This window comes from Culicoides brevitarsis, chromosome 1 (genome assembly GCF_036172545.1).
Source record: "Culicoides brevitarsis isolate CSIRO-B50_1 chromosome 1, AGI_CSIRO_Cbre_v1, whole genome shotgun sequence".
NCBI lineage: Eukaryota > Metazoa > Arthropoda > Insecta > Diptera > Ceratopogonidae > Culicoides > Culicoides brevitarsis.
The window spans coordinates 20,754,251-20,773,208 of NC_087085.1; the positions used below are offsets into that span (position 1 = coordinate 20,754,251).

The 18,958-nt window shown below is 29.6% G+C and overlaps 1 protein-coding gene across 1 annotated transcript; it reads right to left on the reverse strand.

The window, feature by feature from the left end:
* Positions 1 to 4,870: 4,870 nt before the first annotated feature.
* LOC134837428 (uncharacterized) lies at positions 4,871 to 16,979 on the reverse strand. Its single transcript, XM_063852803.1, has 5 exons — positions 16,893 to 16,979; positions 10,003 to 10,200; positions 7,625 to 8,732; positions 6,926 to 7,517; positions 4,871 to 6,079 (listed from the first exon to the last, which is right to left on the reverse strand). Exons 1-5 carry the CDS (start codon positions 16,948 to 16,950, stop codon positions 4,871 to 4,873), a joined length of 3,165 nt encoding a protein of 1,054 aa, XP_063708873.1. The 5' UTR covers positions 16,951 to 16,979.
* Positions 16,980 to 18,958: the final 1,979 nt, after the last annotated feature.

Here is an 18,958-nt window from a genome sequence, read left to right on the forward strand (position 1 = left end):
AAAAAATTGAAATGCGGTAAAAATGAAAGAAATTCATATTTCAAAAAAAAAAAAAAATATCAATCAAACTACATTTATTTTTATTCATGTGTAAAAAAAAATTTTTTTCAATTTTATTGAAACGGAAGCCATTTTCACGCAATTTATTTAAAAACATCAAACAACTCAAAAATTATTTTTATTTTATTTATTTAAAAATATATTTCGATTAACATTATTTACTGCTAAAAGTTACTTATTGCCTTTCATTTAATACACATAATTAATAATAATAATAATAATAATTTCCTCTCTAAAACTAATTAAATGTAGGTACTTAAAGAATATTATTGAAAACAACAAAAACGATGAAAATACTGCGAATTTCCTTTTCAAATAATTTTTCATTTAGAAAAAAACCATTTGCCTGTTAATTTTAAGTACACTTCATTTTCTTTCATTTATTAATATTTTTTCTATGAAATTTTATTAACAAACAAAAAGAACCTTTTAACGTCAAATCCTTCTTATTTTTTGAGTATTTATTTATTTCTAGGTAAATTTGAAAACGTGGAAGACGAAAATATTTATTTACAATAGAGATATTCGAGTAAATATTGCATTTAATTACCTTACCAACTGGAAAATTCCATGGCAAGCAAATTTTCTGTGCGGTATTTATTTATCATTAAGGGTAAAATATTGATTAAAAAATATTTTAATGAAGATTAGAATTTTTTTTTGAGTATTTATTTTAATTCGCAGTTAGCAAGAAAAGCAAACCACAGGCAATAATTAAAGTTGTTTACTTGTTTGTTTTATTATATATTTAATCCATAAAAAAAGTAATTCTACGACGAACGAAAATTTTTCTGGTGAAAAAAGATGAAAAACAAACCCAGGGACACGCACCGAATGAGCAAAAATGTTTTATGAACCATAAAAATAAATGAAATGTGAAACAATGATCCGAGTGAATGGTTCGATGAATGTTTGAATGATGTGTTTGTTTGTCTCTTTTTGTCTCTTCTTTTAACCGCGAAAATGTAGCGATGCATTTTCTGTCTTGCTTGATCTCGTTTCTTTAATAAAATTTTCTTTTTTCTGCTGAAAAAACCATCATTACATTTTTTTTTTTGCTCCATGAATTATTTACTGAGATAAACTTTTAACAATAAATCATATCCGCCTTTTTCGCAAAATATTTATTTACTTTGAAGATGTTGCAGCAGTTGTTGTGTGCTCTGCGTCGCTGAGATGCAACATTACTTTGAAATTTACTCTACGGAACGAGGAAGTAGCTTTTTCTTCGATAAACAAGCAAGACAACAGACAAGAGAGAGAAAATGGAGTGCATCGCATGGTTGGATGATGGGCAAGATTTTCTTTTACTTTACTATCAAACTATAATTTACTTATGGAAATTTGTTGTGTACACGAGCTTCGATTGCATAATAATAACTGGGAACATTTTTCATCGTCGTCGACCACCGAAGAGGTTAAAAAAATTGTTGGATATCAAAAGTTTTCTTTAAACTGATTTTTTATTCAACAAACAACCAGAAATTAAATGAAAAGCAAAAAATATGTTATAAAACTCAATATGAAAAAATTATTAATTTAATCCAAATTTAATTTAATTTAATAAATAAATATAAAAAAAATTCGAATTTTCACAACTTTTGATATGATAAACTGAACCATGTGAATTCCAGAGCTCTAAAAATTATTTAGGAAATTTAGGGGGGAGTGGGGTCATTGAATTTTCGATTGATTTTGACAAAGGAGGGAGGGGGTAAAAAACAGAAATTCTCTATATTTAAGATTTTTTTGTTCCAATTTGTCAGAAATATTCGAGAGCTTCAAGCTTTAAATATTTAGTTTTTATTTAAAGTAAATGTAAAAGCAAGGGCAGATCCAGGGAGCTCTGAAGGGGGGGGGGAATAATTTTTTTTTCTTTTTTGTAACTTTTAGTACATTTCGAGCTAAAAGAGGGGAAGAGGCATCAATAAAAAATCGTCTTTTTGTCAATTTTTGGGTATTTTTTGTTATTTTTAGTATATTTTGAGCTGATCCCCCCCCTTATTGCGTAAAAGAAAATTTTAAAATTTCAATTTGAATTTGAGCTAATTTTTGAACAAATATTTCTAAAACAGAAAAGGGGGCGGGTATTTGTTCAAAAAATACGTCGTAAATTATGGGGAGGGGGTTCACTAAATTCTAAATTTGACTTTGAATGATTCTTTTTTTGAACATTTAAAATTTTGTAAGTCCAAGTTTTCACAATTTCTATAAAACACTAAAGTAATGAATAATCATACATTTCTTAACACTTCTCTAAAAATTATCGATTGAAAAATAAAAGCGCTCAAAATAATCTTAAAAATGGACAAAAATCCGTCTCTCATGTCATTTGCAATAAAATTCAAATTCCCGGAATGGAGAGCTCTTCACCCAACATTCTATCAATAAAAATTATCGATATAAATCAATAAATCATCATTTTTTTTGTTTTCCTCTCTTTCGCATATTTTTCTTTCTTCCTTCTCCGTAAAAAAAATATCCGCTTATTTTTCCCTTTTTTTCGTCGTTAAGTAATACGATAAAAACTTTTTTTTTTAAATGTACATTTTTTTATTGCACACGCAATAATACTCATGTGTGTGTAAAAAAAGACCGGGCGACAGACAAAAAAATTTGTAAGTCCTTCTCATATATCATATCAACCTTTTTAATATTGAAGATTCGGCCTGTAGTTCATATAAAATGTATGAGGCCGAAAGAATTTCGTAAAAAATGGGTTTCTCCTTCTTGCTGATGATAATGCACCTGCTTCGCTTGTTTGTATTATTTTTCTCGTATTTTTTTTTTTGTTTCTTGAGCGAAAAAGCGTAATATTAAGTCATAAAATATATGAAAGAAACGGAAAAAATGGTAATCGCTAACATAAATCAGGGATTTTGTCATATTTGTCAATTGAAAATGGAATTGGATTCGGTCTCTTCTTTTGCACTTCAGCCTTTGTTTCATCGAAAAGACTATAAAATCCGATTAATTGCTCGTTTTTCTCGTAGTTTTCTTTCGGAATCGTGATTTTTTTTTGTATGTAAATGACAAGTTTTTGTCATGAAAAGCCGAATTTTATGTCCTTTTTGCATGCTTTTTGAATCAAATTCACTCAAAATGTGGTTCTTATCATCGTAGCAGCGCACACACATGACATAGTGTGTTTTTAATCCACTTTGAATGTCTATTTAGCATGCGGAATTCTCATTATTTTTCCCTTTTTATGATAATATTATACATTCCATTCATTAGATTACAAAAAAGAAACTCGCATGCGAAGAACATTTATGTGGAAAACTATAAAAATAACCGTATAGTAGTGTTAATAATAGTAATTTAAAGCAACCAACTTGTTATTTATATGCTTTTACTTGTTTTTTCGAATGACGATGGGAAATTTGGTCAATTTTTGTTGTGTTTTTATTTCATTATCATCAGCCATCATCTTCGACTTGTGCGTCGTGTGCGGGGTGCTTTGAATGCCATAACAACTCGTGTCGCCGTATGTGAATGAGGAAAAAATGGTGATAATGAAGTAGTTTTTGTTAATAGGGGTTGAAGGACATCCACGATGACGACAGACGAAGGAATTTATGACAAGATGGCGTGCCGTTAGGCAGGAAATTTGAGCTCAAATTTGTGATATTTTTGAAATATTTCTATTTTTGGCAGTTTTTGTCCTAAAAACTATTTAATAACGTTTGAAAAATAATTTATTGTTGTTTTTGTAAAAAAAAATCAGATTTTTTAGCTGAAATAGAACAGACAAAAAATATTATAAAAAATTACAACTTAAAAATTTTTGTGAAATATGTCATTTTGAAATTTTTTCATATATTTCCTTCATTTAAAAAAATATATTTTTTAGTTAAAAATAAATTAACAGTTTTTTAATTATTTTTGAAATTAAAAAAAATCAATTGAATTTAATCATTTATTCAATGATTTTTTTAAATTTCTTGATATTCATAGAAAATTATTTTTTTTTATTTTAAAATTAATTAAAATTAATTTTGAAATTTAAAAAAAAAAATAAATTTTAATTTTTGCTTTCACATTAAAATTAAGTAGAAAAATTTACCTAGACTTTAAAAATTTATAAAAAAATAAAAAAAAAACTACTTAAAAAAAATTTGTTTGAAATTTGAGAAAAATCTGACATTTTTTTAACGAGAATTTTTTGAATAAACTTATTTATCAAAATTGACTCTTTTCTGTATTTAAAAAAAAAACTACGATATTTTATACAATATTTTTTAAACAGACAAATTTTCTTAATTTTTAAAAATTATTTTGGAAAATTTAAATATTTTAACAAAAGTCGAAATTTTTTCGAAAAAAAATTTAAAGAAAAAAATAATCTTCCAAATTTCTGAATTTTTAAAAAATATTATGTAAAATTTAAAAACTTTAACAAAATTGGATTTTTTTTTTGAACCAAAAGTTAAAGAAATTTCTAAGATGTCCTTCCTATTGTGGTCAGTGTGACGGAAAAACGTGTATTATGCGAAGCTCGTAATTAAATTCTTCCTTTTTTCGTTCCTGAATCGTTGTTGGCGTCTCGTCGTTTTATATATTTATGTACTTATTTGTAATGCTTTTGTTTGTACATTATTCTTACAACTATCCCTACAATATTACCTACAGAGCATAATAATTACAAGAAAATGATAATGAATGAATGAATATTGTATGTGAGTTTCATGTGGATGAAGAAAAACAAGAAAACGAGCTCACTTGATGATCTATTGTCCGTAATTAGTTACATTTCTTCGCTTTTTCTTTCATTCTTCTCTCTCATGTGCGTTTTTTTTTTTTTCGTTGTTTAGCCTACGTAAGGAAATGGTGCATACGGTGCCGGAAAATAGCCCGGGAATGCAGCGGTCGGCTGTACAGCCACGGATTGCGTCAAATACGTGGTGAGTTGCGTTGGCACGACAGTCGTGGAGAACAGCGTGGTGTAAGCCGTTTTCGCGCCAAACGTCAATTTCAACACTTTGCTGTTGGTCTGGGTGAGCATCAATTGCGTGATAATTGGCGTCGATTGCAACTGGAATTGTTGTTGTGCCTGTTGCGGGAACAATGCCGGATTAACTTGCGGAATTGGGGGAATTGCTGGCAAGGCTGGCAAGGAAGATGTCACCATTTCGTAGTCCGTTTTCGTGACAGTGCCGATGGGACGCGAAAGAGTGCTGAAAATGGTGTTGGCTCCATTGACAATCGGCAAAACGTGCGTATCGTAGACAGTTTCGATCTTAATGACGGGCTTCGATGTCGTTATGACGTTGGGAATTTGGGCAGCTGCCGCTGGATTAAGTAACCGCAACAGTGCCAATTGTTGTAATTGCTCTTGCGTGAGATTTGGCGTGGAAAGTGGTGCTTCTGTGGTTACGCGATTATTTTGATTGTTACTCGAAATCTTCTTTTTCGGACGAACGTTATCGGGAATGTTCGTTTTGTCAACTTCGGACAAGTCAAAGTCACTACCCACATTCGACAAGTCCAAATCTGAGGGGAATTCTTTGCGAACGGCAGCGGCATCTTCATCGTCATCATCATCACTTTCCCCGTATTCGAGTTCCAGATGCAATTCGGAACCGGCTTCGTCCAAACGACTATTGAACTCGTTCAAACGCTTCGACGGCACGAATTGATAAACTTCCATTGGCGGCAAGGTTTTCGTGGCGGTCACAAGTCGCGTGACATGATACGTTTGGATAAGCGTGTGGCTCGTGGTGTTTTCGCCACGAATTACGGGCAAAATGTGCGTCTTGAGCATCAATTGCGTCGTGCTAAATGTCTCCGTGAGTGTTTCTAATGGCGGTGTTTCCGTGTCTGCGCCTAATGTGATGGCCGGCAATGTGGCGATGCTCGAATCCAATAAATTATGTTCTTTGTCGATGTGTGACGTCTTGGCGAGAATGTTTTCCGTAAGTGGTTCCGTTAAAGTGGCCGAAATTGTCGGCTCGGGTTCGAGTGTTTTCTCGAATGTGGATGTGACAGTAATGTAGCGCGTGTTTTTGAGTGTGCCAACCTTTTGGAAAAAAAATAGAAATTGGGTCAATTGTTTAAGAAAAATGTTAATTTTTGGGAAAGATTAAAAAAAAAGAGTTTTAAAGCAATTTCAAATAATTTTCAACATTTTAGATGGCAAAAATAATAGATAGAAAGAATTTTGTTCAGCTTAAAAATGTAAAAAACTTAAAAATAATTTTTTATTATTATTTATTATTTTTAAAAGATTCGACGAAAAAATTATAAATGGATTTTTTTTGGGATTTTAAAAATCAGTTAGAAATTGTGAATTTCAAAAAACAAACCGTAAGAAAGTTTAAAAAATGTCTATGTTAAAATTTTTATTTTTTTTTTCTTTTTTTACTAAAATTATGAAAAATTATGAAATTAAAACTAAGAAACTTAAAGATATAAAATATTTGAATTGGACTAGAAAAATTATAATAATTTTATGAGGGGTGAATAAAAAATAAATATTTTTTAATTTTTTTTTTTTTGTAATTTTTTGATGTTTTTAAACGTTTAACGTTGATTCTTAACATTTATTTAATTTTAGTTTATATTATTTCCAAATTTGAACTAAAATTGAAGAAAATTGAATCAAAATCTTACAAAATTAAAATTTTTGAAAACAAAAACTGACTTGAAAAAAAAAATCTTTTACATTTCAATAGAAATCGTCCTATTAAAACGAGTTTCTTTTGTTTTAACAGTAATTTTTCGATTAAAAAACTCAAAAAATGTATAAAATATTTATTTTTTTAATTCAATTTTTTTTCCCCCTGAATTTTTTCGACAAAATCGAAAAAAAATCGATTTCAACCTAAATTTAAAAAAAAAAAAAAAAAAATTTAAAATCACTCACCTGGAAAGTGTAAGGCGATTTAATTGTTGCAATTTCAAAGTAAGTCTCTTTAAAGTCAGCTGGCGTCGAAATTTCCACATTAATTGTTTCAATCGGGAATTTCCGGTCAATTCTATTGTCGTCTCCAGCTTCTCCAAGCACATCTCCGTTGATCAAGCTTCCTTGTTGTTCCAAATCTCCCTCATCTGAACGCGAAACGACTTCATAAACGGGCTCCTTTTTCTCCTGCGCCTCTCTCGTCTCGGCAGCTTCATCACGTACAAGTTCGTTCTGCTTGCGGATTGTGACACGTGGCTTCGCTGTCGTCTTGTACTGCCATCTGCCGGGTGCGCGATTCAACTTGAACTTGTACAACGACGTCGAGTGGGAATCTTGTTCCACGGGCGATGGATGTGGCTTCTTGTAGGAACGACGTCCTCCCGATGACGACGACGAATGGGACTCCGTGGCACTTTGCTGACTGCTATAAGTAGATGTGGGTTTAAAATTGCCTTGTCTTGTGGCCTTATTACGGCGACTTGAGTATGGAGCGTGAGTTGCGGCAGTTTCAGCGGAAACTGTTGCCACCTCAACACGAACGTTACTTTTGAAGCTGCGAATTATATACAAAAGAAAGAAAGAGAAGAGAAAAGGGGGTGCATGCAAGAAAAATGTGGAAAATGAGGCGATGAGGTGCATCGTGTGCGGATCAATACTCACTTTTTGCCTTTGTTCAAGCCGTTGCGTGGGCGATTCTTCTTGCTGCCATTTCCGTAGGCGGGCGTATTTGGCGACGAGGGTTGGACGACTTCAACTTCTTCCTTGGGACTGTTATTCTTGTAGCGATTCTTGAAACTACCTGAGGCCTGAGCGGGACGACGTGAAGCTCTTACCAAATTTGGACTGCCGTTATTGCCATAAGCCTCCACGGGGTCATCAGAGCCATCGTCAGAGTATTTTGGCGTCTTACTTAATGTTGGAGCAGCCGTTTTCAAAATTCTCAAGGACGAAGAAGGTGTTGGCTTAACTTTTGCGTTATTCACGAGGATATGCGACGTACTTTGCAACACTTGCGCATATTTCCCGTTGATCGAGGTGCCAATAACGCTCGTTTCGTGCACCGTAGTTACTCCGTCATTCACAACTGTGCCTCCCAATTTCGTCACCAAGCCCGTGGGGTGATTATTTTGTTGCTGCGCTGACACCCGTTTGGCTGTTGGTTGCTTGCGACGTGGCTGAGTCGGGACATTATCACGAACTTTGAAGGATTCTTCGGCATATTCCGATTGGCGTGACAAGAAATCGTACTCGGGCTCGCCAATGTTGTTTTCGATCGCTAAAACGGGTTGAACGTCATCGTCGTCCTCTTCTTCGTCGTTATCGGAACTGGAATGCACTTCAACAACGCTCGAGATGACAACGGGTTTGGGTTCTTCGACGTGCGTTACAACAGTGATTGATGGTTGAACGGTTTTTGCTTGCGTTGAAGCGATTACGGGACTCACAACTGACGGTTTGTCTTCGCGAACTTCAACTTTTGTGATAATTTCTTTTTTAGCCAAAACGGTGTGTTTTTTCTCCTCTAAAATCTCGACTTTGCTGGAAGCGTGTTTAGCAGCCTTTGCGGGTTTTGCCTTGACAATTGGTTGTTTCTCCTCGACGACTTGAACGACGCTTGAGACAACGACAGCAGGTTTCTTTTCGGAAGTTTCCTTCTTTGGGACGACAGTTTTGCTGGGTTTGATTGTCGCAGATGTAGTTGGAGGTGTTTCTGTCGTTGGACGTGTTTCAATTGCGGGAGTTTCGGGTTTTTCCGTCTTTGGTGGCTCTGAAAAATCGAAAAATATTATTAAAATTGATTTAATTAATTTTTAAAAATATTAAATAAAAATATTAGTTTCAAAAATTAAATTAAATTTTAACTATTAATTATTCTAAATTAATGTTTTTGTGTTTCTTTGAGAAAAACTCTTAAAATATTTTTAATTTTCAAGAACAAGTTTAATAATTAAATAAGTTTTCATTTTATAATATTTTTAATTTGATTTTTTTTTTTTCAAATATTTTTAAAATTTAATTTAGGCCGCTCCAAATGAAAATCAATAATATAGTCCAAAATTTTTGAAAATTAAATGGGGGGGGGGCAAAATAAAAAAAAAATTTTGAAATACTATTTTCATACAAAATGTTAAAATTTTTAACTATTTTTTTTAAATATTTTTTATTTTTTTTTTTTAATTATCTTTTTTGAGATTTGCTAATTAAAAATAGATTTTAGAATATTACATATTAAAAATTAAAGACAAAAAATTCATAAAAAATAACTGTCAAAAAAATTGAAAAATAAATTCAGTAATTTTGTAAAAAAAATTAATTATGTTAAATTAATTTAATTTAATGTTAAATTACAATTTTTTAAACAAAAATTATTAAAAATTTAAAACCTTTTAAAAAAATTTTTAAAAACATCTTGAAAAATTTTGAAAATACACCTAAAAACGGCAATTTTTGATGAAATTTTTAACTTTTTTTTTGCCCCATTGGATTTTCGACTTTTAAAATAGGGCATCGGACTTTATTTTTGATTTTCATTTGGAGCGGCCTTATTTGTTTTCAAATTTCCTTTATTTTTTATTTAAATTTCTTGATTTTTTTTGTCATTTTTTTAATGATTTTTGTTAATTTTTTTAATTTATTGGGTTGTAAAAAATCAAAATATACCTAAATCAATTAAAATTAAAAAAAAAATTAAATTAAAAATATTATTAAAAAAAAATATATTTATTTTGAATTATTTAAACTCTTTCTTAAATTTCTTTTAATTAATATTTTTAAATTTCTCAAATTTTTCTAAAGTTCTCTTAGTTTTCAAAACGAAATTTTCGACTAATTTTAACTTTTTATTAATTTTAAATTTATTCAATATTTTTTCTGAATAATTATCCGCACTGATTTTTAAAAATTTCTCCTTAATTTTATTTTTTTTTTTAAATTTCTTATCCAATAATTTTTAGAAATATTCCTTGATTTTCCCAAATTTTAATTATTTTCCATCTTTACTAACAAATTCTATTTTTTTAGCTAAAATAAATCCTCACCTGTTACTGCTGCTGCACTCTGAGGCGAGAAAACCATAACGGTATTCCCAATTGTCGTCGTGAAATCCAAGAATCCATAGACAGTTTGTGTGATCAAATCAACTTGCGCTTGTACGGCAGTCGGCTTTACCAACGGAACATCTTTCGGGGCATTTGGATCAACATAAACGGGCCCAATAGCAGCTTTAGCAATGGAAACTACAAAAAAAAAAGAGAAGTTCATGAAGCATTTTTTTTCCAAACAACACCAACAAACAATTGTTCAACGGGACATTAAAGAAAATTACATTTCTTTCTTTCTCTCTTTCTTTATCTCACACCATAATCTGGCATGCAAGTTGTCTCGGCAGCAAAAGAAAACTCTGGGATTTTAAAATACAAAGCACACTTTTGATTGTAAATTCGAGATAAAACAAATTTATTTTTATGATATTCCTTTCGGTACACGAACCGACCAAGGAAAATTTCATTATATTATTGTTATAACTGAAATGCATCGCAGGTCTCCAGTGCCTTAAATTATCTTTTAATGCTTATTACATGCCAAGGGAATCTCGGGAGCAAGGAATCTTCGAAAGACGAACGAAGAATCCTTTATTTTCTACATTTATTAACGTTAAATGGATTAATAAATATTTGGTCTGTGTCCTTCGTTTGGTGAAGAAAAAATACAAAAGAAACCGAAAGAATGGATTTTATGGGACATGAGAGTGCAATAAATGAGCAAAATCAATGGCAACTCATGCAAAAATCACGTAAATTTCGAATAATCAGTGAGTCGAAAAAAAAATTTTCTTGATTTTGGAGTTTTTGGCAAGCAGAAAAACTCAAACTAAAAATTCATGAAGGAAAAATGGCAAACACCACTCGAAAATTCCTCGAATGACACGCATTTCTCACATAAATAAGGATCAAACCACTTCCATTGTTGGAGAGAGTTGCTCTTTGTTTGTGTGTTAATTTGTGGTCAGTTCACTCCGTGTTCTGAAAGTAATTCTTTTTGTTTGTTAGTCCGAATTAATAATACCGCACACATTCACAAAGAGCCAAAACGGACGGAGAACGAACGAGGAACAATGTTTTCCATTTATTTTCTATTTATTTATGGATGGAACGTGATAATTTCATGAAAGTAGTTTGCTTTTAAATCATTTGCTTCGCTTCAAGTTTTAATCATCATTAAAACTAAAAGAAGAGTGCAACATGATACATTTTTTTTCTTTGTTTTTTTAATACAAAAAGGTCGGTCGTTGTCGTCCGGTCGTTCGTAGATTGAAGTCAAAGTTATTATCTTCGGTGCAAATATAATAAAATGATGATAAAATTAAATAAAAAGGAAAGAATGAAAGACGATATAATTGTGTTGTTTATTATTATGATGTTGGTTGCTTGGATGGTTAGCGAGAATCATCATCATCATAATAATAATGGAAAAGCAATGTAATGATACGCGAACGACAATGGAGGAGCTTTTAAAAAGGATAAGCCATAGTGCAAACTGTTTTCTTCGTCATCATCGTCGTCGTCTTTAGTTAGGAACAACAATATGGACTTTGTTTATAAAAAGATTTATTTTTTTTCTTTCTTGACTTGCGATGGAAATAATGCCACAGCACAAAGGACGCATGCTGGTTCATTAACATTAGGAGCCGTGCATTAATAGTATGTTTTATTATTATTTATCACCCGGAGATAAGAAGGATTTGTCAGGCAAATGCAAAGAAATTTAATGGCCTTGAAGAATTTTTTTTCTTAGATAAAAAGGATATTTATGGTATTAAAAAAAAGTTAATTTTTCACCACAAGGAAAATATGAAAAAATTCTCATGAATCTTGTCAAAGTCCGATATTTAAAAAAAAATATTGTGAGTTTCTAAAACTGTTCCAAAAATTTCTAGAAGTGTTGAAATAAAGTTTTTTTAATGTAAAAAAATCGAATAAAGAATAAATTTAGTTTCTTCAGTTTTTGTCCCATGAGGATTTTCATAAATATTTTAATTTTTTGTTTGGAATTTTTTAACGTTTTTGGATGTTGCCTAGGCACTTTTTGACATTTTATTAATTTAACATATTATTTTTTTAAATTTGAACTCAAAATTAGAGAAAAATAAACCTTACAAAATCTTACAAAATTCAAATTTAAAAAAAAAAATTATTTTGGTCACGTGACTTTAAAAATTTTTTCACCTGTATTTAATAGAAAACGTCTTGTTTAAGCAAATTTACCTATTCTTTGGTATATTTAATTACACTTTATGATTTTTTATTCAAAAAATTCCCAAAAATGTCAAAAATATTCCAATTTTTAATTTAATTTTTATTTTTCCCCCGGATTTTTTGACAAAATCGGAGGGGGGCGACAAAAAATGGAAATATAAAATTTATTCGCCTAAAGAATAAATTTAACTAAATTATAAAATTTAGTAGGCCTTACAGGCTTATTAGTTAACTAGAAATTAGTGTGTCGCACACAGAACAAACTAAATTTTTGAGCCCAAAATTCTAAAAAAATCTTTGAGGGAGGCTTGACACTTATTGACACTTTTTTATATTAATTCAATAAACATTTAACATTTATTTAAATTAATAAATTAATTATTATTTCATTTTTAACAAAATTTACAAAAAAAATCAAAAATTTTTGACAAAATTTTTTAAAAATTAAAGAATCGTTATTAAAAGTTCAAAATTATTAAATTCTATATAAATCATGAAAATTTCAAGAAAACTTTTAAATAGTTTTTTTTTATTCACCGAGAAAGCTTTATTTTTGTGTTTAAAACTCCTTAATATTTTAAAAATTGATCGGATTTTTCTAGAAAGTTCTTGAAACTTTAAAAACTCCACAGATAAATTAAAAATAAGCCTTGGAATCAAAAGAAAACTCTTAAATAATGCATGCAATTCATTTACGGTACACCACTTTTTCTTCACTTTAACAATTTTCCTCTTCCTTTTGCTCACAAAATTTCTCTCGGATACAAATATATTTGACTATTAATTTACAACGGGTTGTTAACTACGACATTTCAAACTGCATTTCTCGTCTCATTCCGAGACATGAAACCCAAAATAAATTGGATCAAATTTGTAAAAGTCGGTGTGCGGTAAATGATTTCTTCTCTCACAAACTTTTCTTCCAAAAAGGGGAATAATCTGCATAAAAAACGAAAATTGATTTCGTCACAGCACTCACTCGAAACGTTTTCGTAAGTAATCCACCCCTTCCTTCCTTCGTCATTACTTCTTCATAGATTTTCGCTTTTTTTTTCTTCTTCGTCTTTGCCGTCTTTTAATAAAGTGAGATAAATTTCTTTTTGCACTTTTGAATATATATTTCTTCGGAGACATTTAACAAAATGACGTATCATGCCGTCAAAATGCTTTTTATTGAGACAAAAGAAGTCGTCGTCGTTCAATATGAAAAATTCATTCAAATTTATACATCTTGCTCGGAGTGAACGAGTGAGTGAGCGGATTAGATGACACTTACACTTCCTCTACATTTGGCACCCAATGAGACGTTATTCAATTTTTGATCATTTGTCTTACGAGACTCGTCTTGTTCTGTTTCTAGGTAGCGTCACACCCTCCAACAATTCAAAAAATCACATGCAATCGACGCAATTCGTGTAAATGTGAAAAAATAAACGAGAAAAAAAAGTACTTCAAGTACTTACGAGACGACATAAGTTTTGTGTGAAATGTCAAGTAGATGAAAGCTTTTTTACTTTACTTACTTAGATTTTCGACAAAAGAACACTTCAATCAAATATTGCTTTTTTTCGTGTGTTTTGAAAAAATTTTTTTAGTGGAATTTTTTGTGCTAAAATGGAATTCTAATGACACAGGAAATTTGCGATAAAGCAGCGACGCAGCAACAAAAGGTGTTTAACGGTTTGCGTTAATATGCCAAAACCAGAGAGGATTTCACATTAAATTTTAATATTCTTTTGTTGAGTATTTTTTGCATACTTTCTGTGGCGTTGTTTTGAACATGCAACTTCAGTGACGTAAAAATATTTTTCTAATTTTAGTTTTAATTTTTAAGAATATTTTCATTTAAAATTTTCACAATTTTTAACATTTTTAAAAATACTTTCATTGAGCTCTTAGTAATTTTTAAATATTTTAAAATTAATTAAACTTTTTAATGTTAAAAAAATCTTTTTAAAATTAATTAAAAATAATTGTAATAAAAGTTTCCCTACATTTACAGTCATGATTTATGTGAAAATTTGAATTATAGAATAGTGTTGTAGTAGCGAAAGCTAGGTCACCATATATGTTATGTAATATGTTAAGAAATTAATGTTAAGACAAATAAATTGAATTGTAATTGTAAAAAAAATTGTAATAACTTAAGTATTCAATTTTTTATTTTTTAAAATTAATAAAAAATTTAATTTTAATTCAATTCGATATAAAATCAAAAAAATAAAAAATTATTTTAATTTATTAAAATTAAGTTAAATAATTTAATTATTATTAATTTAAAAATATTTTTTTATTTTTTTCATGTAACGCATGAAAATTATTTTTTTAAATTTATTTTTAAATAATTTTCAATTTTTCACACAACCATTAAAAATCACGAAAACTTATTTTAAAATATTTTCTTCGTCTTCACCCAAAAAGCAAAAAAATTAACTTAGGCCGCTTTTTTTTAAACTTTTTGTCCCATTTTGTCCCAAAAGCCGAGAATTCAATGGCGCAAAATAAAAAAAAAGTTAAAAATTTCTTAAAAAATTACCGTTTTTTGGTCTATTTTCATAATTTTTTAAAGAATTTTTAAAAAATTTCTAATTTTTTAAATTTCTAAATTTCAAATTTTTTATTATTTTTTTTTAACTTTTGTATTGAAAATGATATTTTTACAAGAATTTTCTTCTCTAAATTTTTTTTTCGAAAATCAATAAATTTATTTTTTCAAAATTTTTTAAAAGATTTTTTTATCAAATTTTTTTTCCAATGTTAGTTGAATTGCTTTGAAATCAATTTTAAATAAGAAATTCTCAAAGTAGAAACCCTAAAATCAACTAAAATATTGATTAATGACGAAAAACTGTTTAAATTTTGTCATTTTGTATCAAAAAGTATTTCAATTTTTTTTGTTTTTTGAAAAAAAGTTTTTGGGACAAAAAGTTTGAAAAAAAAATTTTGGAGCAAAAAAAATATGCCTACAAAAAAATCCTGCTTTGACAATTTTAAAAATTCATTCACTACGTCCCTGCAATTGCAAGCATGCAACATGCAGCTTTGTTGCTTCATGCGAATTTTAATGCATACTTTTAGGAGAAGAGATATTTTGTGTGAACATGAAGCAACACTCAATTTAAATCAATTATTCCTCATTTTTCAAGTATCATTTTTATTTTTTTTCATTTTTTTTAGCTCATTCATCTTCTTTTTTCGTGAATGAATTATAAATGGCATGCATGATGCAAAAATCTGCCGTTTTTTTAGAGAAGAGCATTTTTGTGTTTGATTGTGTGAATGAATGATGCGGTTCAAAACCAGTTGATAAAGGATTTAAAATGCACAACAAATTCACATTTTCTGCTTTTATTTCGTTTTTGCTCGTTTTCTACCTTTTTTTGTATTTTGCATGCTTAGTTACACCTTCGTTCTTTATTTTTCACCCTTTTCAAAAAGAAGAGGACCGACACGTGAGGCATTCATTATAATCTACAAAAATGCATGCATTTATAAATAATAAAAAGAAAATGCATTTAACGGTAAAATAAAAAGTGCATGCAAAAAGATTTTTTTTCGGTATTCATGAATTTTTTCATAAATTTAAATTTTGTATTAAGAAAATGGTGAAAAATTCACCAAATTGAAAATTTAAAGTTTATTTTGTCGATTCAACGCCTCCACACTTCAAAACTTGTTTATTTTCTGCCTCTCACTGGATTATTGTCCTGTCATAGACACCGCAGCGCACCGAAATTTGTGAAGTGTATTGTTCGATTTAATTATGCAAAAATTGAAATAGAGGAGCAAAATCAATTTTCCACGTTGAGAGGTGTTCCGTTGTTCATAAAATTTTCAAAAATTAGCCTAAAAAGCATTTTGACACCAACATGAAATTTGTTTTATTTATAAAATAAACAACATTATAATATTAAATAATACCGGGAAAAAATGAAAGTTTAGACAATTGAAAAACTTTGCACTCGTCTTCACAAATTATTATTTTATGAAATTTATTTTAATAAAATTTTTCCATCAACCTGTTTTTATGATATAAATTGATGTTGATAGTCAGGTAAATAGAATATAAATCAATTTAAAAAGAGACGCGCAAAATGAATTGTTGTCAAAATTGATTTAATAAGCGAAATAACTTTATGCCGTTTTATAGGATTTAACCAAACTTTAACGAGGATGGGCAAAAAAAAGCAAAATTTATCAAGAATTTTTTTTTGTCTTAAAATTAAATAAAATAAAAAGCTTCTTTTAATACGAAAAAATATTTTTACGTAAAACAAAATAATATTTTTTCATAGAAATAAAAAAGTTTTGAAGTACAGCAACAACAACCAAAGTTCAAAAAAATTATTCATAAACAACCAAAGCAGAGACACGAACAAAACTTACGCGAAACCAAAGAAAATTTTCATTTTTTTTTTTTTTTTTTTGTGTAAAAAACTTATTCTTACAATACTGGTTACGATAATGATGATTCCTTTTCTTGTTGGCTCATTTACCACATTTTCATTCGTTCCCATAAAAATTTATTAAAATTTTGCCAGACATCAAAAGAGCGCACTTGACAAGACTTTTTATTTTATGTTTTCATCCAAATTCTTTCAATGGTTGTTTTTCGGTCCACAAAATAATGACGGACGAAACTATTGAAAAAATAAAATGTAAATGCAACTTACCCGTTAATAAGAGGAGGATCAGCGAAAATAATGAGGATGGTAGACCCATGTTCATCATTAATTTTGAAAACAACAACAGATCTTTTTTCTCTCTTGGTTTTAGCGTGTGTCAAGTACTCTAAAAGTCAACGATGAATAAATTGTAATTTCATTAACTGTGCGTTCTCTGCAGTTCTGGCGTAATGATGGAATGTTCTAAAAGTGCATCGTAGCGTTATTTTCTTGACAACTTGTGATGGCTTTTGCGTTTTTTGTTTTTTTTTAAGTGTCAACCTGAAAAGAGAAAAAAAACAGAAAAAAACGTGTAAAAAATGCTCTTAGAATAAAAAAAATCATGAAAATTATTTAAAGGGAATTTTTAGTGTTGAATTAAATATTAGGAAATCCGTATTTAAATGAAGGTTAATGTCGACAAGTCAAATCAATTGACCGAAAAATTCCAAGTTGTCTCACGTTACATTTGCCTATGTAATTAAACACTTTCAATAAAGCAGCACTTCTAATGACTCATGCCACACTAAAGCGATCCTTGCACAATATATTTCTAAATTTAGCATTAAAAACCGTTATTTTTACACTAATGGCCCCCCATAACCATTCACGACTCCAATAACAATTAGCTGAAAACTGTCTCTTAAAAACACATCAAACGTCCGAATTGCCAAACAAAATCATAATTTTTCTGCAAAGCCGTATGGATTGCCAAACGACAATACCATAATCATAAACTAACAAAATTTATTGATCGGAAACACTTCAAATGCAATTATTTGTACGATAAATGTCTCGTTTGTAATTTAACGCACGCAGACTAGAAAAAAATTTACTCAGCTATCCGCAGGCATCAATTTGATCCAGTAAATGAACAAATATTCCATTACTAATTTTATGAGCAGATAATTATTGTTATTGATCGATCGACGGAGGATTGCATTGCAATTTGTTTTTTATTCTCGACGATGACAACAACAAAGTCATTATTATTGTTATTAATATAATTTGCATCCAACAAAGTGTGCATCTCGTTCATTACTGTCATTAAGATAATAATCAAAGTGTATAGAGTTACATTTCTCTCCTTATTTCAAAGAAATTCCGTACAAAGGGATGCAACGATGCTAAATTGCTGGATATCTGATAGGAAAGTACTCGAGTTACGTCTTGCTGTCTATTACTATTTTTTTGCAGTTTGGAAATGTACTTTTAGAGAAAAGACAATTCTCGATGGACTGCAGCGGAAATTACTTTTCCTTATTTCTAATTAACTTTTTACTTTTAATTCACATCAATTACAAGTAAAATATCGGATTTTCTGTTTTCTCGAAATAAAAAAGAAATGGATTAAGACATTATCTGTCAATTTAGAGAAAATTGGCTTTTCAAAGTTTAATTTTTTTTTTCGATTTACTCTTGGGAAATCGAGCATACAAATTTTAAAGTAAGATTTTTTCCATCTTTAAAAAAAGCTGTCTGTCAATGTCAGAAAAAAATGACACGTACTTTTGAATATTTCGCGTTGATAATGATTGAAATGCGTAAATATTTATGATTGTTTCCCTACAATGTTGAAATACAAAAAAAGTGTTTTTCCCTTGTTCATTTTGTTTGTTGACATTTCGTCTTTGTGTTTGAACAAAATCAGTTACAATGTTGCACATGGGCAGGAAATATTTTGCACAGAATATCTAAGGTATTTCATGAGTGTTTTTGTATTTGCATATGTTTAAAGGAATATGACACAGTGGGATGAAGTTAAAAAAAATCTGTAGAAAAACCTGGTATTAAAATTTTATCTATAAGACTTCAATTTCATAAAATAACTTGAAAATTACTCTCAATCTCATTTTTTTTTTTAAATATTTCTTGAAGTCTTCGACGTTTTTGGCTGGTGAGTTGAAACTTAAATCTGGTGAGTTCGGGTGGGTAACTTTTATTCTTCTTTATTATCGGACACACGTCGATTTTTAACAAAACTCAACGAATAAAGCCAATTTAAATGTCAATTTGTGAGTCCTGACGATCGGCTGTGAACAACAAAAGTCATTAATTTGGTTGTTCTTACTGAC